Genomic DNA, 22,786 nt, shown 5'->3' on the forward strand with positions numbered 1-22,786 from the left:
CCGCTCTCACCTCTCGGTGAGCACCCGACTGGCTGCCCCCTCCTCTGCCCCGGGAGCCCCAGCAGGGCGCCTGCACCCGGGGCGCGGGCGGAAGAAGCTGAGGCTTCCCCTGACCCTGGCCGGTCTCGGCCCCCGGTCCCTCCCGGGATGGGGGGGTAGGGGGATTAGTCCCTCCCGCCTCGCGGCTGCCTAAGGCGGAAGAGCGCGAACCCGGGGCGGAGCTCCCCGAGCGGGGTGGGGCGGGACGGGAGGGGGCGGGCGGAGTGCCTCGGCGGAGAGGCCCGGCGGGAACCAACAGCCGCCGCGGCGGGAGCTGGCTCCGGTGGCCGGAGGCGGGTCTTTCCTTTCCCGCAGATCCCGCAAACGCTCCGCTCCCTGGAGCCGCTGCCTTCAGTGCGCTCAGACCCTGGATGTTAAGGTTCACGAGGGCGCCAGCTGGCGCCGGGAGAAGTAGCGACGCCCCCACCTATCATCTTCCCAAGGCAGCGCCTGGGGGCCACCAAGACCGAGGCGCAGTTGGAGCGCGAGCGCGAGCCTGAGAAGCGCGGACGCAAGCTGCCAGCGCGGGGCCCGCCGGAGCCCGAGCGGCTTCCGGCCGAAAGGGAGACGCACTTGAGTGATCGCGAGGAGCAAACTTGGCGCTCTCGGCCCCGGGCCTCGGAGAGGTGAGAGATTCCGGCTGAGCTCCTCTCCTCCCTTCCAAGGCCGAGACCCCGCCACACATCCTCTTGCGGCGCCACGGGACTCCAGGCGCGGGACTGTGTGCGGGAAGACCCAGGAGCGCGTCGCCCGCCTGTCGGGCTCTCCCCGAAGCTTCTCTGCGGCGCTCTGGCCGCATTCCGGGAGCCCGGACCGAGCCATCGCTCTGAGTTTGCCCGTACTCCGCCCTTTTTCGTCTTTGTATCCGTTTGTCTTGGGCTCAGTGACTCTGTTGTCTCTCGCCTTCAGTGAATCTCTGCCTCCGTTTCCAGTGGAAACCCTGCGTTTGTCCGGGTGTCTCTGGGGGTCGAGAATCCCTCGTTCAATTTCCCCCACCCCCAGTCGCACTGCAGGGCTGCCCCCCCCCCCTTTCTGGCCGGCCCCGGACCCTTAGGCTCTACGGACCAGCAGCAGGACCCCCACAGAGACCTTCCTCAATGAACCCTGACCTCAGCCCTGGGCCAGCGTTGCCTCATCTCTCAGGATCCTGTGCACACAAGGTTGGTCCTGTGCTCTTCTTCTCACCAGCCGGGTTTCTGCCCATCCCATTAAGTCTCTTTCTCCCCTGACCAGGAACCCAGCAACCAGTATCTCCAGCTCAGACTGGGCCCGTCTCAACCCGGGAGGGGGGGTGAGACAGAGGTGAGGGCCCTGGTTGTGGGCAAGAACTGAGCTGATGGACGGGCTGCTGCCCCTCCAGCGCCGCGCAGTGGTCAAAGCTCCGGCATGCGAGGCCTGAGACCCAGCACCCTCAGCCTTCACAAGGCTGTATGACAATCAGCAAGCTGCTTCCCCTACCCAGCCTCAGTTTTCTCCTTTGCCTAGAGCAGAGTCCCTAGAGCAGGGACTCTGAAATTAGGCTGCTGGGATTCTGGTCCTGGCTTTATTATTTCCCAGCTCTGTCACCTTGGGTAAATTTCTTAAACTCTTTGTGTTCTATTTCTTCCTCTATAAAAGTGAGATTTAAAAGCACCTACCTCATGCTAATACCTAAAAGTAGCTATATCACTCTAGGCTACTTAGGAAGAGGGTATTGCAAGCACTTTGCAGACTCTTGGGGAGAGAGAAAGAAGGTGGGGGGGGTGGGGTAGCCTCCCATCCTGATCCCAAGCTCTGGTCTAGCCTTCCACTGGGTTACCCCTGCTGGGATAACTGAGTTATCTAACCCTCTCGGGTCACTGCTGAAGTAGGTCCCCTGAAGATAAGTGCTGGGAGAAGGGTGGGGGCCGCAGCCTCTGCAGGCTGTATCTCAGCAGGGTTGATGTGAGAGTGGATACATTCTCTCTTTTATCTAAGTCTCCAGTCTATGGAATAATCTGGTGTAAATGTAACTCTCCCATTCCACGGATGTGGCAACAGAGGCCCAGAAGGAGGAAGGGACTCACCTAGGCTCCTACAAGATAGAGCAGGGCTGGGTGCTTGTCACTTAATCTTCATGATAGAGGTCTCCATCCTCCCGTGCCATCTGGCTAAGAGCAGAGGAGAGTGCAAGCAGGTCTGGCTGCTCTTATCCTGGGAGAGAAAGTCCTCGGATCCCCTCACAACCACACACCTCAGACCAAGGGGATCCACCTAGCGTGATGGGTGTACATAAACAGACTGTCTTTGGAAAGAAGAGAAGAGGGCCAGTCCTCAAACCATGGACAAGAAATTGGGCAAGGACTAGAGGCCTTGAGGGATTGGAATTTTCTAGGAGATAAGGCCCTCTAGGGGGGGAGAAAAAGGGAAAAAAAAGATGAAGGGGCTTTGGAAAGAAATTTTTTGCATCAGCCCATATAAGCTCACATACCTAGGTTGCTAGAGTTAGCAGATTTATTTTATCTGGCAACCTACACATACCCTAAGCTTGCTTATTACTTCATGGAGACTCTCCCACACTCACAGACACCCCACACTGTGTACCACATATCAGCTCCAGCCCAGCTCTCTCTGCTAGTATCTAAGAAAATAGAAAAACGACATTGGCATCGTCTTACTACATCTCACCTTCAGAATGTCTTCATTTCTAAAGTGGCAGTCATGAACCAGTAACTCCCTTCTTTGTCAGCACTCTCAGATTCCCCAGGCTCCAGCCTCCTGCCCAGCTTCAGGGTAAGACCGGCTGAGGCATTTGCTGCCCAGATATCCTGGGTTCTGATGGTCCAGGCAAAATTCTACCCAGCAGCTGCGGCTGCCACCCCAGCCTCTGCCTGGCCCTGCTGCTGAGACCCAGGTTGGGAAAAAGGGATACTGGACGCCTAGCCCCTATTCTGCAATGTGGGGGTGGAACATGATCTTAAGGAATCATCCGGACCCTTCAAGCCCACATACATTTTTACAGAAGTGGAAACAGGCTCAGGAGATCATGTGACTTGGCCAGGCTTTTAAAGCCCCTCACCCTACTCCCAGGGTTGGCTTGGACCCAAGTGTCAAGACTCTCAGGCCAGAGCTCCTTTACTTATCCAAATAAGTCTGCTTAGCCCCTGACCAAGCTCCACTCTTCCCTGGGGAGAGGTGTTTCTGGGAGTTGCTCATCCCTTCCAAGGTTCTAGTGTAAATCTAGAAGGGCCAATTTGTCTTGAGCAATGCCAGGAGTAGGTGAAAACTGGGGGCTGGGAGAAGGGTTACGGGACACATGGAATGCATTTAGTTTCCTGCACTTGTACCCTGGCACCAGCTTTCCCACCGTGGGCTCAGCTTCTTCTATGTCTTCCGGTTCGCTATCTCTGGTGAGTCTGTCACTTCCTCTGGCGAAACCTGTGCTTCAGCCCCCATGCCTGAAGCCTTCAAGAAGCAGGAGGGCACAGGCTCTGTGGGTCTTGGTTACAGTATCACTAGTGGGGTCCTGCAGCCTCCTTCCTCTGCCTTACTATTTGGCCACCTCCCTCCAGCAGCCAAGAAACAACTGGAAAGAGGGGTTTGGGGGCGCCCATTGCGGGGGGGGGGCGGGGTGTCGGGGGAACGCGGAGGGGGGGGCAGGGTCCTCTCCAGAATGTTCAGACCGGGGAGTTGTTGCCTGTTTATTGTGATGCGTTGCTAGCTCTCAGTGGTGTCCCTCCGTTTATGGCCCCTCCCTTTCCTTCTCATGGTCGCTGTGACCGTGCTGTTCTCTGCGAGGGGAAAGCGAGAGCTATCAGATGGTTATGAGAATATGATGAAGTAATCGCGAAAGTGGCGAAGAGCGGCGCGGAGCTAGCAAGAGGCGGGGACGCTGCAAGGCCCGACCGCACGCGGCCTTGCCTCCTTGTGAGCTCTTCGAGCCGAGCACGGCCTGAGCCGGGCAGGGGGACACCCCGCCCGCACACTTCTCTAATTTTATTCACAAACCTTGCCAGCCCAGGGGAAAGCGGCGAAACCTGCGCAGCCGCCCCCACTTCCCCTTCCCCCATCCGGCTACAGCTCTGGGGCGAGACAGTTGTTGGGCCGAAGCCGGGACGTCTCTCGATCCCTTCCTCCACCCGGATCTCCGCCTGTTCCAGAGCGATTGGCTTCCCCGGCCCGGGCGGGAGGCGGGAGACTCCAGATCCGGAGACAAACAAGGACGAACGTCAGGCGGCGGGGCTCCCCCCACACAGGAGCCGGGCTCCGGGTCAGAGTTCAGAGAGAGGTCGGACCCACTGCTTGCACAGAAATGACCGAGCTCCCAGCGGGTGCGCCTTCACCGCCGCCGACCACCTGCCCTGCCCGCCCGCTGTTGCCCACACCTCGCGTACCCTCCACTTCTCGGAGGAAACGTCTTTCTCTCCTTTCACCCTGCCTGGCCACGGTCACCTCCCAGCACCCCTATCCTGGGACTTTGTAGTGGGGGGGGGGGGCTCGCTTGAGCCCCCCTACGGCCTCAGCACCGCGCGGCGGCTGAGACCTGAGCGAGCTGCAGAGCCTGCGGACTCTGGTTCGTGGGAAGAGGGTTGCGGGCCCAGGCGAGGGTGAAAACAGCACGGCCCCGCAGCCGCCGGACCTGGGGCTCTGGCTTCCCGGCGACCGCATTGCCACAGGCTTCCCCCTCGCCTGAGAGACACGCAGCTGGGGGCAGGGGTCAAGGGGACGCTTCCAGGTGTGTCAGAGCGTCAGCCTCAGGGGTAAGTGCCCCTACTGTCTAAGTGCGTCCTGGGTTTCTGGGTCCGGGGGTCTGTTTTTCTGTCCGCGTGTGTGTGCCCCTCCGGACGGTGGTGGCTCTGTGTCCGACCGGCACCTGTCCCGAGTGCTCTCCTGCCATCCGCACGATTGAGGGGACTGCCCTGGAAGCCTTGCGATCCAGGCCCACAGCTCTACCCCAGAGCCCGAAGCGGCGCAACCTCGTGGGAATTGCGAACCCACCCCGGGCCCACCGCGTGACCCTGGCGGGGAAGGAGGATGTGTGGGTGCAAACCTGGGTACGGGTTTGGGACTACAGCCGGGAGAGAGAGGAGAGCGTAGGGTCACGGCGCTGCGGAGAGCCAGGAGACTAGCGGCGGCCTCCTGCCCACCCCATTGCACGTCGGCCGCTGGAGCAGCAAGACCTCGGACCCGGACGCAATTCGGCAGCCCTGAAGTGGGGCAAGACTGGAGGGAAGGGAGGAGGGGGCCCAGCCGCCCGAACCCGGTGACCGACGCAACGCACACGCACACAGGCCGTCGCCTTTAGCCTTTCGGAGGCCCAGGTAGGGTAGCTGGTGAGACCGTAAGTCCCTGGGTGGTTGGAGACATAATGCTGGTTGCCTGACCGCTCTGGAGCCCGTGTGGAGCCGCGTAAACCCCACAGAAACAGAGCGAGGAGACCAGAGGGAGTCTCGGCCTTGCCCAGTAGATGCAGGTGACGGATTCCTGGGGAACAGCGACCTCTGGAGGAGCGGCGCGTCCACACAGAGAGTCAGGAACTGGACGACCAGGTCTAGGACCAAAGCGCCCTTTCTCCACCCCACCCCTTTGGCAAAGTCATCCAGAGACTCATAACCTCCGGACTCCTCTTTGCGCATGCTTGTGTCCCTTCCCAACCTGTACTCATACTTCAAAGCCTTGCTCAAATCCCGCTTCCTCCAGAAAGAAGCCCTCTGGAGAGCCCAAAGCATCTTGCTCTCTTTCTGCTCTGAGCTCCTCAGAACTGAAAGCCTGAACCCTTGACTCCAGCGCTCGCACACCGCGCTGCACAGCCGACCTGCTTCCTGCCTCGCCTTTCCCCAAAAGACCGTTAATCCATATACTCCACCCACCCTTTGCATTGCACGCTGGGTGTGCTGTTTTTCTTTCCCTCCAGTAAATAAAGACTGAAGTCATTTATCCCAAAATTGGACTGTAGGTTTTCAAAGTTCATTTCCCAGAGGGGGAAATTGAGACCCAGAGGGAGGGCTGGCTTGCGCAAGGTCACACAGCAAATTGGTAGCAGAGGCGGAACTAGATCCCTAACCTCTCACTTCCCAAGCCAAGAGCCCTCTCCACTTCACCTGGATGTGGGGAAGGGCTTATGTTGAGGCGTGAGGACTGGTTGGGGGGGGGGGTTTGACATAGGAGAGGGGAAATACAGGCCAAATGGGGTGTGGGAGTGGTCACTGCTCCAGGGTGGGGCAGGAAGGAAGAAGGAGCAGAGCTGCCCTGGAAAGTCAGACTCCCTTTCCTCAACCCTAGCCCAGATCAAGCTACTTTGAAGGGCCATAACAAATTTCAGGGGTTGGCTAAGTGTCCCACATCAGGAGGTGAATGGGCTGGAGGCTGGGCACAGCCTCGAATCAAGCAACTACCACACTCCCCTCTGTCCTGGGAAGGGAGGGGGAGCCAAGAAACCCCTGCTGCTAATGCACACCCAGGGGGTGCTGCTGAGACCTCAGAGCCCCAGGAGGAGGCCATCTAGTGCTTGCAATTAATAAGTTAAAGGAGAAGCTAGGAGGGTGAATTTCATGCAATTTCCATGAGGCCCCAGTAATTACTGCCCCAAACCTGCTCATCTGTCTGCACAGGTTACCAGGCTGCCTGGCCCCAGCCTGCTTGTCCAGCCTCCCCTGCAAACCCTGCCCTCCACTCACAACTGCTCTCCCTTTCTCACGTCTGTACCTTTGCATGAGGCTCACTCCTGCCTGACTCAGTCCTCCTAACCCTCTACCCATTTCAAATGTCAGGCTTCATGCGATGCTTCCCCGGACAACATCTCACACTGGCCAGGCTCTGAGGGGCTCCTGCCTGTGTGCCCCCAAAGCACTTAGCTCCCTCCATTGTCATGACGGGTTTTTGGGTCTGTCGCCCCCTGTAGACTGTGAGCTCCTTGAGAATGCTCCTTATGTTGCCTTCATCCTCGCTCTTGCTCCTCTACAAAGTGGGGATGATAATTACCTACCTCATAGAGTTGTTGTGAGCATCAAATGAAATAATGCATATAAAGCACTCAGCCCAGTGCCTGAAACTTTGAAAGAGCTCATTAAATGTTCCTCATCACTCTCAATCACTCTACCTCCTGCCAGGGACAAAACCGAACACATAGTAGGTATTCAGTGGATGTTAGACATGTGGATATAGGACTGAACGAGTGAATGAACGAATGGCATGACATATTTCTCCCTCTTATCTGGGACTCCCCAGAAAGATAGATGACATCACCAATGGAAATATGTGTTCTCTGAAGACAGACATTTTTCTCCTCCATCAGTCCCCACTGAAGGGATAACATGTCCCCCCTGTGAGAGATAGTTTTTCCATGGTCCCTGACCCCAGCACTCATTGGATTTCTCTCTCGTGTTCTCTGCCTCAGTTTCCTTCTTTTAAAAATGTTGTGACCACTAGAGCCAGCCAAATCCTGCCAAAATCTTCCAGGGGCTCCCCATTGCTTGTAAGACAAAATTCAATCTCCTTACCATGATGAACTGAACACATTCACAGTTTTTGGATGTCCCAGCTCTCTGCTGGGTAAGACTTCCCCTCCCATAGTCCCCTGATGGGACTGTCCAATCTCTGTGTCCCTCACACTTATTTCCAAGAGCAGACAGACAACCCAGCGTGATCAACCATAGCATTGCAGATTCAAGGCCCAGTGGCTGGTCTATGCAGGAGTAAGTGACCTAAGCCGAGCTGGTCATTCCTTCAACAAGATTTGACAAATGGACTCTGGGATTGCAGGATATGGAGATTCTGGGGATCTGGGATTTTTGGGCTCTGGGACTGCAGGATATGGAGAGTCTGGGGCTCTGGTATATATGGGCTCTGGGACTGCAGGAGGGGTGCTTCTCCTTTCGTACCAGAAGGTCACTTGGAGAATGCTGTTTGACATTGAACCCTGTACACAGAGGGAAACAGCCTAAAGAGAGAGACAGCTTCACACCAGTGCCGAGTCCCCTGGCTCTGCCTGAACCTAGAACTCTTCGACTTTCCAGACATTCTTTTTTTTTTTTTTTTTTAATTTACATCCAAATTACTTAGCATATAGTGCAACAATGATTTCAGGAGTAGATTCCTTAGTGCTCCTTACCCATTTAGCCCATCCCACCTGCCACAACCCCTCCAGTAACCCTTGTTTGTTCTCCATATTTAAGAGTCTCTTATGTTTCCCCCCCCCGCCGTTTTTATATTATTTTTGTTTCCCTTCCCTTATGTTCATCTGTTTTGTCTCTTAAAGTCCTCCTATGAGTCAAGTCATATGATATTTGTCTTTCTCTGACTAATTTCACTTAGCATAATACCCTCCAGTTCTATCCACGTAGTTGCAAATGGCAAGATTTCATTCTTTTTGATTGCCAAGTAATACTCCATTGTATAAACATACCACCTCTTCATCCATTCAACCATCGATGGACATTTGGGCTCTTTCCGTACTTTGGCTATTGATGATAGTGCTGCTATAAACATGGAAGTGCATGTGTCCCTTTGAAACAGCACACCTGTATCCCGTGGATAAATGTCTAGTAGTGCAATTGCTGGGTCATAGGGTAGTTCTATTTTGAGTGTTTTGAGGAACCTCCATACTGTTTTCCAGAGTGGCTGCACCAGCTTGCATTCCCACCAACAATGCAAAAGAGATCCTCTTTCTCCACATCCTCGCCCACATCTGTTGTTGCCTGAGTTGTTCATGTTAGCCATTCTGACAGGTGTGAGGTGGTATCTCATGGTGGTTTTGGTTTGTATTTCCCTGATGATGAGTGATGTTGAGCGTTTTTTCATGTTCGACTTTCCAGACATTCTAATGATATTCTCCCTTTTCTTAAGCTAAGTTTAACGAGGTTCTGCTAGTTTGAGTTGAATTTCACAAACAGCAGAACCACAAGAGAAAAGAATCCTGGGTCCCTGAAGCCTTTGAGGTACCACACCACCCTGAACCACCCGCACAGACTTATGTGAAAAGAAAACACATTTCAATATTGGTTAAGCCACTGTTGTGGAAGTTTCTTTGCAGGGGGCAGGGTGGAGTCTGTTACTCACAGCTGAACTTAACCCTAATTAATACAGGAGGGGATGGGAAGATGCCCAAAGACACAAAGGACCAGTCTAGGGTCATTAGCCTGGAGAATAAAGGGCCCAGGGTTGACACAGTCCCCATCTTCAAATCTCTACAACGTTGACCTGGAGCACAGAAACCCAGGCAAAAGGGAGCCTGAAGGTTGTCAGGAGACTCAATATCCATGACTCCAATGGAAGGAAAGCATTCCAATAGGGCTGTCCCTCAGAGGTGTGATAGGCTACATTGATGGTGGCGAGCTCCCCATCGCTGGAAATTTGTGAGCAGAGGCTGGGTAATCACTAGATAGGAATGTTGGGGTAGTTTTGTTTTTTTTTTTAGTTTATTCACTTATTTTTAAAGAAAGAGAGCATTAGCATGAGCCGGGGAGGAGCAGAGAGAGAGGAGAGAGAGAATCTAGAGCCGGCTCCAAGCTGTTAGTGTAGAGCCCTACGCGGGTCATAGAAACCATGAGATCATGACCTGAGCTGACATCAAGAGTCAGACACTTAACAGACTGAGCCACCCAGGTGCCCTTCACTGGATAGGAATCTTAGAGGCATCTAGGTACAGCAGATGGATTACAAGTCAGAGAGGGGTTCCAATTATGTCCCCACCTCGTAGTTGTCTCAAACAAATAACCTTCCAAAGCCAGTGTCTTCATTTGTGAAGGATCCAGATAGCTGGGTGGGAGACAGAAACCAAGAAAATTCTCTAGGCTGCCACCTCACAGGGACTCCTGATACCTAGTACTATAGCTGGAGCCAACTATGGGTCAGATTGCCTCCGTGAGGATCCTGGCTGGCCTCTCCAACCTTCACATTGTTGAGGATGCTTGCTCCAACCTTCTGGCAGAGTGCATCTCCCCCGATATGTTCTTGTGACTGGAGAGGAGCAGTGGAGCCTGAGTCGAGGGGCCTGAGATCTACTCTCATCCCTGTGCCTGCCTTCCTGTATAATCTCAAACATGCCTCTGCCCCTCCCAGGTCCTCTGTTTCCTTATCCTTATCCACATGTAAGAAGTGCATCACCTGTTTTGAACAGTCTGGTTCAAGAATCAGGGCTCTCAACTACCATGCCCTACGTACAATTCCAAACATGAGTGATTGCCATCCACAGCAGTAATAATAACCCCGTTTCTGCATGGTCTTGACCTGCCCAGGCTCCTGCTCATCCTGATCTAGGTCAGCCAGAATGGTGCTATCTGCTACAGGAGCTGACATCACAGGTTTGGGCCAACCCAGACATTCCCAGGCTGCTGAGGGCCTTGTTTTACGAAGTGGAGTTTGGCTCCCCCTTAGTCACATGCATGCCTCTCACAGGGAGTCTGCTGCTGGATCTTCCCTCATCCACTTCTCCCACAAAGCTGGGGCTGCTCCGGATGAAATGGGAAATCCAAGGCCGGAGAGGAACGTTGCCCTGTGATGAGAAGAAGGGAATCACAATTGGAGACAGGGGATGGCAGAGAAGGGGAGATGGCAGCATTTGGCAGGAGGCCTGAGGCCTGAACAGTAGAGGTCCGAAGAGCGAGCTTCCTACACCTGCCACTGATGCCCAGGGTCTGGGGACTGGAAAGGAGAAGGAGCCTATTACTCTGGACAGATTGATGGCCAGGGCACAGACCCCACCCAGAGTGGAGATGGCAAGTGCCCAGTCTTCCCAGATCCAGAGCAAAACATCTAGTGAGGGGCCCTAGTGAGAGATTCTGATGGGAAGATCACTGGGGAGAGGACAGTCCTAAGAAAGTGGAATTCTGACCACAGTCACCAAGGGGCCCTTTGAGAAATAAAAGTGGACAGTTACCAAAAGAGCCAGTGTGGTCACAGGGAGCTTGGTGTCCTGACAAGGACTGCGTGGAAATGCACTTCCAGAAATTTCTCCTGCAAATACACCCGCACACCTGATATATGTATAAGGCCTCATTGCAACTGGTTTGGGAATGCCAAAAGCTTGGAAACAATGTAAATGTCCATTGATAGGAGGACAAATAGTGGCACATCTATATGAGGAAATAGTATACTGTGTAAAATAGAATAAAGAAGCCCTTTATCTGTTGATCTGGAAAGACCCCAAGGTATATTATTGAGTGAAAAAAAATTCAAGATACTCAACAGGGTAAACATTATGCTTCCCATTTTGTTTTGTTTTTTTTAAAGGAGAAAATAATGTATATTTGTTTTGGTTTGTATATACAACAAAAAGAGCTAAGAGGATGAATAAAAAACTAATAACTGATTATCTGTTGGGGCAAATAAATGACAAAAATGGAAAGGAGACTTTTCACTGAATACTTTATTTTTATAATTTTAAAGCCAAGTAAATTTATAGCCTATTTGACAAATGAATAAATACTTTCAAGCAAACAATGGAATCATCCTAATGAATAAGGCTAAGTATGTAGAACATGTGAGTAGAAAAAGTGTAACTATGTGCTAAACACTTCCCGTGGGCCCCAACCTGAAAATATGGTTGGTGGCTAATGTTGAAGGCAGGGACATAGAAGCCCAATCTAGTGGATGCCTTCGGGCTCTGGCCTGTGGCCCATCAGGCAGGGAAGTAGGTGAGTCGGCTCGCTAGGACCCCAAACTTTCTACCTTACCCTTTTGCTCTTCTCTTCCCCATCCCTCTGTCTCTTCCTCCTGTCTTGGACCCACCTAAATTGCTTTGGAAGTAGTCAGACTTTTTCAGTCTGCCCGGCTGGACAGGGATTAGGATGGAGGAAAGGCGGTTTTATAGAAACCGGAATAGCGGACCTTCTCCTTTCCTTCAAGACCCCAAACCAGAGCTCACCTTCTCCAGGAAGACTTCCTTGTGAAGCCCGCCAAGCCCTAGCCCCTACACAATTCAGGGAGCCAGTCTGAGGCTTAAGGTCTGATGCTCAAGCAGGATGGAGCCCTCTTGTCTCTACTTCTCCTCCACTGCCCAAACCTCAAGCCCAGCCTCCAGACAAGGGGTATTTCAGGACAAGGCCCTGCATGCCTAGCCTGGTGAGGCTGCCCGATGAGCGAGACAGGGTAGAATATCCTCATCCACCATCACAGTGACGTTAGCAGTTACAAAAGCCATCTCACCCAGAGTGCCTGGGTGGCTTAGTTGGTTAAGCGTCTGACTTCAGCTCAGGTAATGATCTCACAGTTTGTGAGTTCGAGCCCTGCGTCGCGCTCTGTGCTGACAGCTCAGAGCCCGGAGTCTGATTCTGTGTCTCAGATTCTGTGACTCCCTCTCTCTGCCCCTTCCCTGCTCATTCTCTGTCTCTCAAAAATGAGTAAACATTTAAAAAGTTTTTTAAAAAAACAAAAGCCATCTCACCCTGGCAGAGAGGGCAGGGCACATTCTCCCTTTTTCAGAGGAGATTGAGGCTGAGCAGAGGTTCTAACTGGTGAGTGACCAAGGTGACCTACAAGCCCCCTCATCTTGTCAGCACACTACACACTATATTGTCTCCCACCTATATTTGACACCTCTGAGGCAGGGGCAGTATCTGGTTCACGTGAGTCCTCAGCTGGGGAGGAGCACACAGTCATGGGGCTTGGAGAGCATTGAGAATCGCTGTGAAAGACAGAGAAAGGAAAGGGGTTGCCTGAGTGCTTGACCAGACCTCAGATTTCTTGACCTCAGCTCAGCACACTTTCCTCTGTTTCTCTCTCACAGAGTAGATCAATTCTTGGCAGCTGGGACTGCCTACCATAACCCCATTCCAAGCCCCCCTACAACGGGGCAGCTACCAAGAGCTGCCAAGAAGAATGGAGGAGGACGGGAGACCTGGGAGCGCTTCCAAGGAGAGGTGGTAACTGCGGCTAGTTTTCCTCTTCCACACTAAGCAACTGGGTTCCCCACTGGAGCAAGTGACTTCCAGCCACCAGAAGCAACTCCCAGCCGAAAACAGCATCCAAATGCATCCTGGCTTCCTTCCCTGGATTTCCTGCTCCAATCAGGTACATAAAAGGTGGCCAATAGGTGGCGCTCTCGTCTCCACCAAATTGATGAGGGGAGAGGGAGGGAGGACAGGAGTACAGGGAAAGGGGTCAGAGAGAATGGAGCTCAGAAGGGAAGGAAGTAGAAAACTGAAAGACAAAGGAGACTAAAACTTGTCACTTGGGTTGGAAGATACCTTTCCAGATCAGGACCGTGGAGGGGCGTGGCGGAAAATAGGGTGACTAGAGGAATTGGGGCGGGGGGGGGGGGTGGGGTTGAGCCCAGTTTCCACTTCCACTTGCCTCTTCCTCAGAGGCAGAGAATGATTTTGGAGTCAGGTGTACCAGAGTCAAGTTCTAAGCTTCGCCCAGGTGAGTCACTTAACCTTTATGAGCCCCAATTTCATATCCTGTAAGTTGGAGCTGATAATTCTAATAATGCCACCCTGCATTCCAGGAATAAACTGTGTTTGATCATGCATTTTTTTGTAATACACCACTAGATTCGACTTGCTGCTATTTCACTGAGGAACTTTGCATCTGCTTTCAGATGCGAGGATGGCTATATTTTGCATTTTCACCCCTTCTTTATCAGGCTTCGACAACGTATTAAATAGAATTGGAATGTCTTCCATTTCTTCAGTGTTCTAGAACAATTTATATAAACTGGAAAAATGGGTTTCTTGATAGTTTGACAGAATTCATGGGTAAAATCAGCTAGTCTAGGTGCTCTCTGGTGGGAGCAATGGAGGGACAGTTTCTGACAGTGTTTTCCATTTCTTCTGTACTAATCGGTGTGTTGAGATTAGTCACTCCTCAAATCAGTCAAGCCAGACCAGGTTGTGTGCCAGTCAACTGACCACCCCAAGCTTTCAGGGTTGGCATGAGGCTATGATTAAATGGGAAAGTTTGTAACCTCTGTGGAATAGAAAGATTTTAGCCACATGGTTGATCATTTCTATACCTTTGTATACCTGTCTCCCTCCATTGCTACTGCTACCTCCACCAAGCTACCATCGTTCTCTGCCTGGATACTGCAGTAACCTTTTCATTGGTCTCCCCACCCCAACCCACCCCAGATCCTCTCTAATAGATATTTAGGGCTATGAAATTTCCTCTGAGCACAGGTTTGACTACATCCTATGGATTAATATGTACTCTTCTCACCTTTATTAATTTATATATAGTAATCTTCCTCTAACCTGAGAGTTATTTAGATAAGCATTTTTTAATGTTTATTTATTTTTGAGAGAGCAACAGAGCATGAGTGGGGGAGGGGCAGAGAGAGAGGGAAACACAGAATCCAAAGCAGGCTCTAGGCTCTGAGCTATCAGCACAGGGCCTGATTCGGGGCTTGAACTCATGAACCACGAGATCATCACCTGAGCTGAAGTTGGACGCTCAACTAAGCCACCCAGGCTCCCCTAGATAAGCATTTTTTCATTTTCAAGGACTTAATTCAAAATGTGGCCAAGAACATATTCTTATACATGTAGGAATTTATGAACATTTTTTGAATGTTGTGTTTTCATTTCACATTCACATAAACACATTCATATAAGCATATAATTGACCACTTCCATGACCTCCTGATATAAATATCAGAGACCTGATATTTAGAGACTTCATTTACATTTGTTGTTTGTTTTACTTTTATTTTTTTATGTTTATTTATTTATCTTGAGAGAGAGAGAGAGAGAGCATGCATGAGCGGAGGAGGGGCAGAGAGAGAGGGAAAGAGAATCCCAAGCAGGCTCTGCACTGTCAGCACAGAGTGCAATACAGGGCTTGATCACAGGAACTACTGAGATCATGACCTGAGCTGAAATCAAAAGTTGGACACTTACCTGGCTGAACCACCCAGGCACCCCAAGTAATACTACTTTAATCTTGAGATAAGGCAAAAAATAATGTAGACTTTATAAGTAAATGCTGTGTTTGGGCCAGTTGGTGGCATGGCCTGCTATATGAAGGAATGCTTGTACTTCATTCAAAAGAAAACAATGGTGGATGAATTTAGGCATCGTGGCTCAAGCCATACCAAACCCAAAAGACTGTGATGGAGCGCTCAAGACCACAATTATGGTGCAAGTGATTTATTTAGCTTCAGCAAAACAATATCTTTTTTACATTTGATTAATGTTATGAATATGAATTTTTATTTTGTAGCTCCGTTTGAACTTAATTTGTGAATTAAATTTTTGTTTTATAGTTGCATACAAGGTACAAGTCTAAGAATTTTATATCTGCACATACTAAATGATATAATAAAAAGTTAAGATTGGGGTGCCTGGGTGGTCCAGTCGGTTGAACATCCTGTTCTTGATTTCAGCTCAGATCATGATCTCATAGTTCATGGGATCAAGCCCCAAGATGGGCTCTGCACTGAGAGCAGGAAAGACTGCTTGGGATTCTCTCTTTCTCCCTCTCTCTCTGCCCCTCCCCCGTTCACTCGTGTGTGTGTGTGTGTGTGTGTGTGTGTGTGTGTGTGTGTATGCACACGTGCACACACTCTCTCCCTCAAAATAAATAAATAAACCTAAAAAAAAGTTAAGGTCTAGGTCAATACTGGGGGTCCACAGAATTTTTTTGTTTATAAAAGACTACTTTAGCCTCCTGTATCTTTCAAAATCCTCCCCAACCTCATACTTCCAGGATCTCCCAAACAGGTACTTCACATGGGCTTAAAACCAACCAAGTCACTAATAGTAGAGGGTTTTCCATGTTGTACATTTTTCCCTCTGCCCTCCCAAGTGAAGCCCACGGCCCTGAAAATTGCACGAAGGAGCCTCTCTGTTGATCTGCTTACCTATGTCCCTTCCAAGGATGTCACTTTTCTATGTACCCAATGTTCCCCCTGTCAGGGTGAGGTTGGCCACTTCTTGAACTGGGTCCAACAGACTGTCTAACCAGCTCAGCACCATCCTGGGCCCAAAGCCATCCATCCAGTGTTCCAAGTCTCCCTAGGTTAGGAAGCAACCCCCTCAGCTCACCTATATATTCGTATAAGGAACTAAGAACTGTCCCCTGCCTTATCTTCCTGCCAAAACAGGCACCCCTCATTTCCATAACTTTGAGCCACCATCCCAGCTTCCCCATACATAGTGCATGCTGAACCCATAAAACAATTTCCCGTTCCCCTCCTCCTCAGCCTCCCCAAATAAGACTCTACAAAGGTAGAGCTTTGGGCTAACCATTTCATTGTCAAAGTGCACACTTAGCTTCCCGTACTAAAATAATTATCTTAATTTCAGACGTGCAAAATTTCTCCCACAATTTACCTCAACTGAAACAAAGAAATAAACCAAGAAAAAAGACGAGGTGGAATCCAGGAAGCAGAGAATCCAGCACTGGACAGAAGTGGAGGGAATTCCAAGGAATCCCAAGGATAACACTGATGAGAAATTTCAGGTCCACATCTGTGCAGCAGACATGGAGAGCAGTCAGCTCATACTGGATCTGGAAGACAGAGAACTCTAAGATAAATACTCCCAAGAAAGGAAGAATACAACCACCAACAGCAATGACAGACTTCCTGATAAGTTTGACCTCATGAAAAAGTACACCCCAATGCTTTCGGAAAATACAGGAAGATTTAGCCATAGGGACAAAGAAAGCTAGGCAAATGAAAAAATAAGGCATTGACTCCAGGAAAAGTTAAAAGTTGCACCAAAAAAAAAAAAATTGTAGTCATGATGCACTAGCAGCTTATCTGAGAACAATATTCATATGGTAACAGAATGTAAATGCTAAAAGCTGATGGTTTGGGCAGGGATGGAAAGAAATAATGATTTTAGAGGTAAATGATTATTATGATAGGAAATTAATCATACTGTTTCAAGAGAACAGAAATGTGGAAGTATATTCCAAAAGAGACAAATAGGAATTGAAAGTAAATGCTTCTAGGGAACAAAACAGGGATCCTGACAGTAGGCAAGGCACTCTCATAGGCCTTTGCTATTTGACTTGTTAGATTATATGCTTGTTTCAATTTAATAAAAACAAAAATTAAGTGTCAAAAATGTGTCTTCAGATTAAAGATAGGTTCGAGTTTTCTACAAGGATGAAGGGGGGAGTATTTGCTTAAGGTTCCTAAAGGCTCTATTCAGATTATTTTCCCCTAAAAGGGGGAAGAGAGAATCATATTGAAATCTTACTTCTAGATAAGTGGTTGGCACTTGTAAAGACAAGAGTTGAATTAGGGCTTTTGTTTTTGTTTCTTCAACATCTACCAAGGTGTCAAAATTCTTAGGGCATTCTATGACATGTAGCATATTCTGTGAGGGCATAAACAGATTCTGTATTGGCCTCAGAGCCCAGCACAGGGCCCGGCACATAGCAAGCCCGACACTGTTGAATAAAGGAAAATTAAAGAGGCATTTAAAAAATCTCTCTGAGGGGCGCCTGGGTGGCGCAGTCGGTTAAGCGTCCGACTTCAGCCAGGTCACGATCTCGCGGTCCGTGAGTTCGAGCCCCGCGTCAGGCTCTGGGCTGATGGCTCGGAGCCTGGAGCCTGTTTCCGATTCTGTGTCTCCCTCTTTCTCTGCCCCTCCCCCGTTCATGCTCTGTCTCTCTCTGTCCCAAAAATAAATAAAAAACGTTGAAAAAAAAATTTAAAAAAAAAAAAAAATCTCTCTGATTTTCCAGTTTAGTAGTGATCTTTCTAGTATTTCTGGACAGACATTTCCCACCTTGTCCTCAGAGTCCCAAGATCCCAGAGTTCCAAGACAGAGAACTGTAGGACAGTGACGAGAATGGAAATCAGAGCTCACAAGGTACTTCCTGTTTCAATAGACTGAGAAAGGTTCTCCTCTCCTCTGGAAAGTTTTTGGATTTGGAAGGATTTTATCAAGAGGTGCTCTGAGGCAGGAGGAAGAGTTGTAACATCATTTGAAACAGAAGAAAGTTTATATTTTGATGTTTATGGAACTCTACTCCTTAGAGAAGAGACTGGCTGGATCTTTGCTACCTGCTGGACTCCAGGGAGGGGCGATTTTCTCATGTGACAAATGGGGAAATAGCCCCCACCTCCACCTCTTTTGCCTCTTTTGCAAGTCACTGCAAGGACTGCAAGTAGGAATGGATAAGAAGTTGCCAAAGTACTGTCAGCCCAGTCATTATTCAGTAAGCTAGGCACAACATCATGTCAGTCAGTCAGTCAGTCAACAAGCATTAAGTGAAGGGCTCCTATGCTTCAGGCAGCTTAGGTCTGACTCTTCCTCAAAGGGGTTAATAGCTAAAGGAGGGTGTCTATTCGGGGCATTTCATACCAGACAGTCATTACCCAGTGTCCTACCACCAAAGAGGGCCTTCCCTGCCTTCTCAGATTTCCTGCCTTTTCTCCCCTATGAGCTGCTGAGTCTCCACCCTCACCCTCCAGCACCACTCCAGAGCTTTAAATCCTTGTCACTAAGAGGTGCATCAGGCACATCCAACATCCATCATGCAAGTCACATTCACCCTGAACTCGACACATGATCCCCTTCCCCGACCCCCAATCCAGGTCCCACTAGACTGGTAGTCCTGGGGCAGGGGAGCTTGGAAAAGCCTGATGCTTACCATTTGGGTCAGCACCAGGGAGCAGGACAGGGTCAAAGGCCAACTCCCTCCAACTGCAGCTTCTGAGTCTCTCCTCTGAGCTGCCCTGTCCGTGGTGCTGGGGACAGTCGGTAACCAGCTCAGGTAGCAGTTGCCCCAGGGTAAATCTAGCAGGGTAGGTACAACAGGGGGCATAGATGATGATGCAGAGTCCAGCTCAAGAAGTTCGTTGGGGAAACGTGTGGTTCATGGTCCCCCTCCTTAAAGTTGGGAGGTTTAGCCCTTTAAATCTAGCCCCCAGTCTTGATTCAGTGCCTTTCCTTCAGAGTACCGTGCATCCTAATCACCTGGAGATTTGGTCAAAATGCAGAATCTGATGATTCAGTGGGTCTGAGGTGGAGCCTGAGATTCTGCACTTCTACCAAGCTCCCAAGTGACGTTGAAGGTCTGTGGACCATAGTTGGAGAGAAAGGCTCTACAGCATTTATCTCATTTCTCTGAGGACTGATGGGTAATGTGTCTCCCCCACAGATCCATAAACTCCATTAGGCAGGGATCTCACCCATTTGCTTAATGATGTATTTCCAGTGCCTGAACAGTGCTTGGCACATTCTAGAAGAGCTTGTTAGAGAAGTGGCCAATGCTCCTTTATCCATGGGAGCTGGGAATAATCCCACACAGCAGACAAACTCACTAGCCAAATACAGCCATGCACACACCCTCTCATCTGGCCAAGCCTCTGGGACGCAGCAAGTGGTGGCATTTTACTAGGCCCACTATGTGCACAGCTATGGCTTAATCACATCCTAGTCCTACTTCGTGAACTTTTGCCTGATAACGGACCAGGTGCTCACCCCGTGGCAACCCAAGACCCTGAATGAAACTCACCCCCTATCTCACCCCCAAACCACTCCCCCAAGTCACCAGCCAGCACACCGAGCCCAGAAGATTTTTTCTTTCTTTTTAATCAAACCAACTTTAATTAAAAAAATAATAACCCAATAAGCCCTATGTTTTCCAAATGGTGGGGCAGCCCACTAACCCCCCTTTCAGTCAGGAGCCCCTGGTAAGGCTTGTTCAGAAATCTCGAAGAACTGTCCTCCCGGACTGAAATAGACAGGTGTGTCTGTGCAGAAGGGGCGCTCTCTCCCAGTTTAAAAAAAAAAAAAAATTGCAGACAGGTAAGTGGGGGTGGGGGCAAACTTGTGGGGAAATGGAGGCAAGACAGCAATGGAGTCATGAACCCAGAAGTCTGACCTCGAATGTGTTGTGAAAACTCGAGGGAAGGCGGAAGAAGTTAGCAGCCAGTCGAGGAGGCGGCTTCACAGCGAAAGTCCGGCTTCCGAAGGCTCGGGGCTCCCTCGCTGGTGGCGCTCCAGCTCTGGGACTTGGGACCCGATCCAGCGCCGGGGAAGCGCCCCGAGGGGGCTCACAGGTGGGAATGGGGTGGGGGCGGCCAGGTGTCACAGGCGCGCTCCGTCCCCGAGGCGCGCGCCGAGCCGAGCCGGGCAGGACGGGGCGCGCAGGGCGGGGCTGGCCGCCGCGGAGGCTCACAGGTAGCGCTCGAGCCCGGGCGCGTAGCCCGGCTGCCTCAGGTAGGCCTCCCCGGGGCCGAGCGGGCCTAGCGCGGCGGCGGGCCCGGCCAGGGCCAGCAGGGGCTCGGCGGGGAGCGGGCCGGGGCCGGGGCCGGGGCCGGGGCGCGGCGCGGGCAGCCCCAGGCGCTCGGGGGCGGGCGTGTAGAGCGGCGGGGAGGCGGCGGCCGGGCAGGGCGGGAAGGCGGCGCCGGCGTCGGGCGCGGCGCAGCAGGGCGGCTCGGGGGCGCCCAGCCCCGCCAGCTCGGGCTGCAGGTTCACCAGGCTGTCGACGCTGAAGAGGCGCGCGGGCGGCGCGGGCCCGGGCGCGGCGGGGGGCGGCGGCGCGAGCAGCGCGGGCCCGGGCGCGGGCGCGTAGGGCGCGTAGGGGAAGGGCGGCGGGCCGGCGGCCGGCAGCGCGGGCAGCTCGGCGCGCTTGAAGCGCTTGCGGCGCCGCAGGAAGCTGCCGTTGTCGAACATGTCGGCGGCCGCGGGGTCCAGCGTCCAGTAGTTGCCCTTGCCCGGGTTGCCCGGCTCGCGCGGGACCTTGACGAAGCAGTCGTTGAGCGTCAGGTTGTGGCGGATGCTGTTCTGCCACTTGCGCGGGCTGTCGCGGTAGAAGGCGAAGCGCTCGGTGATGAAGCGGTAGATGGCGGCCAGCGTGAGGCGGCGGCCCGGGGCGTGCGCCAGCGCCATGGCGATGAGCGCGATGTAAGAGTAAGGCGGCTTCCCGCGCTGCAGGGGCCGCCGCCGCCGCCGCCCCGGGCCGGGCGCGGGGGCGGGCTCCGGCTCCCCGCGGCCCGCGGCCGCCTCCTCAGGCTCCGGCCCCGGCTCGGCCGCGGCGAGCGGCGACGGCGGCGGCCCCGACGGCGCGACCGCGGGCAGGGCCGGGAAGCCCGAGAACGCGGCCGGCGGCTCCATGTCGCTGCGCCCAGTCATCGGGATGCGGCCGCCCCTGCCCGCGCTGCTCGGAGAGAGCAGGGGCCGCCGACCCGCCTTATATGGATGCGGCCCCCCTCCCTCGTCCTCCCCCTCCCCAGCCTGGGGAGAGAGCTCCGATCTTCCCCGCCGGACAGCGCCTCCTCCCTGATTTGCTTCCCCAATCCCCTTAATAGGCTCACACCCCCCCCCCCCCCCCCCGCCTCCCGCCACCTACATGTCGCCCTTCCCTTGGTCTCGTCCCTTTGGGTCAGTCCTTCTGGACCCAGCCTCATCCCTTCCCCATGTCCACTGGGTCAGTGCGGTCCTGGTCCTGGCCCCGTCGCCCTTTCCGCCTGTCCCTCGACCCCCTCCTCTTCGGGTCTCCTCAATGCTAGTCACCAATCCACCCATTCAGTGCTCTTTGGGGCCCCTTCCGCATTAGTTCCTCCTGGTCCTGCTTCTTCATCATTCTCTCCTAGCCTCCTCTGGGTCCTTCCTACCCCAGCTGGGGCAGAAATGAGAGCCACCCAGGATCACCTTGCCAGCCTTTTGTGTCCTGACACCATGCTGGTCTTGGACATTAAAAGGGTAGAGTGGGGGGGGGGGGAGGGGGTTGGCAGAGAGAGAAGGCCAGCTTTGTCTGGGAGGAGGATGTCTGGTGGTTCCAGGGTCACCATCTCCTCTCTCTGCTACCTCCTGCACACCCCTGCCCTGTCCAAGACATTTGTGAGCATCCTTTGAGAAAACAAAATCCTGAAAAGTGATCCAGCTAGCACATTTGGGGACCAGAGGACTGGCTGCTTTAAATCAAGGGCCCCCAGGGGCACCCGGGTGCTGTAGTTGGTTGATCTCCGACTTTGGCCCAGGTCATGATCTCACGGCTTGTGAGTTAGAGCCCTGCACAGGGCTCTGTGCTGACAGCTCAGAGCCTGGAGCCTGCTTCGGATTCTGTGTCTCCCTCTCTCTCAGCCCTTCCCCCGCTCGTGCTCTGTGTGTGTGTGTGTGTGTCTCTCTCAAAAATAAATAAATATTAAAAAAGAATTTAAATCAAGGGGTCCCAGAAAGTCCATAACATAAGAGTTGCCTTTCTGGATGCCTCTTCGTGCTCCTTCTGTTCGAGAGAAAGAGTTCCCTTCCCTTCTTCCTCTCTCTTTCTCTCTCCCACATGCGCACACACACACACACACCCCACATGCACACTGGGGAGAGGCACAAAACACAACCAACACAGGCCGACAGAGCCCGAAGTTCCAAGGACCAGTTGCTGAGCCAGAGAGAGACTCCCTAAGTGCTTCCACAGACTGGAGGTCTGAGAAAAGTGCTTACTGACCCAGAAATGCCACACTCACATCTCATTGGAGATGGGGGTGCCTTAGTGGTTTTTAATAAAAACTCACTCTGGGAAACACCACCTACCACCACCATCCAGAGGTGATGTCACCCTGAGCCTATTTTCAAGAAATCTTTCCAAAGTGACAGGACAGCCAGCCCTGGCTTGAAGGGAACCAAAGAATGCAGTTGCCTTAAAGAGGCTTGTCCTGGGGGGCGGGGGGGGGGGGAGGCAAAATCACTGGAGCAGCGCTGGAGTAGGTGGGCAAGTGAAGTGCCTAAGGCCTAAATTTAAGGGGGCACTCGCTCTCAGGGTGCTGGAAGTTCAGGGTCAGCACTTGAGAGCCAGGGCCTTCTTAAATTTGTGGCTTTAGATGCCTCATCTGCATTCTGGCCCTAATGTGGATGGAGTGCCCTGGGGTAGAGATGACCAAAGCTAGCTA

At 52.3% G+C, this 22,786-nt stretch overlaps 1 protein-coding gene and 1 long non-coding RNA gene across 2 annotated transcripts; one reads left to right on the forward strand and one right to left on the reverse strand.

Annotated features, from left to right (window-relative positions):
• Positions 1-263: 263 nt before the first annotated feature.
• LOC131504763 (uncharacterized) lies at positions 264-17,374 on the forward strand. The gene is made up of 3 exons (XR_009258145.1): positions 264-1,199; positions 12,722-13,005; positions 16,239-17,374. It is a non-coding gene; the product is annotated as an uncharacterized LOC131504763 (long non-coding RNA).
• A 2,092-nt stretch (positions 17,375-19,466) lies between these two features.
• On the reverse strand, positions 19,467-21,057 carry FOXE3 (forkhead box E3). The gene has a single exon (XM_058717458.1). The coding sequence runs from the start codon at positions 21,030-21,032 to the stop codon at positions 20,073-20,075; it is 960 nt and encodes a 319-aa protein (XP_058573441.1). The 5' UTR covers positions 21,033-21,057; the 3' UTR covers positions 19,467-20,072.
• Between the last annotated feature and the right edge of the window lie 1,729 nt (positions 21,058-22,786).

Source organism: Neofelis nebulosa, chromosome 2, assembly GCF_028018385.1.
Source record: "Neofelis nebulosa isolate mNeoNeb1 chromosome 2, mNeoNeb1.pri, whole genome shotgun sequence".
NCBI classification, from domain to species: domain Eukaryota; kingdom Metazoa; phylum Chordata; class Mammalia; order Carnivora; family Felidae; genus Neofelis; species Neofelis nebulosa.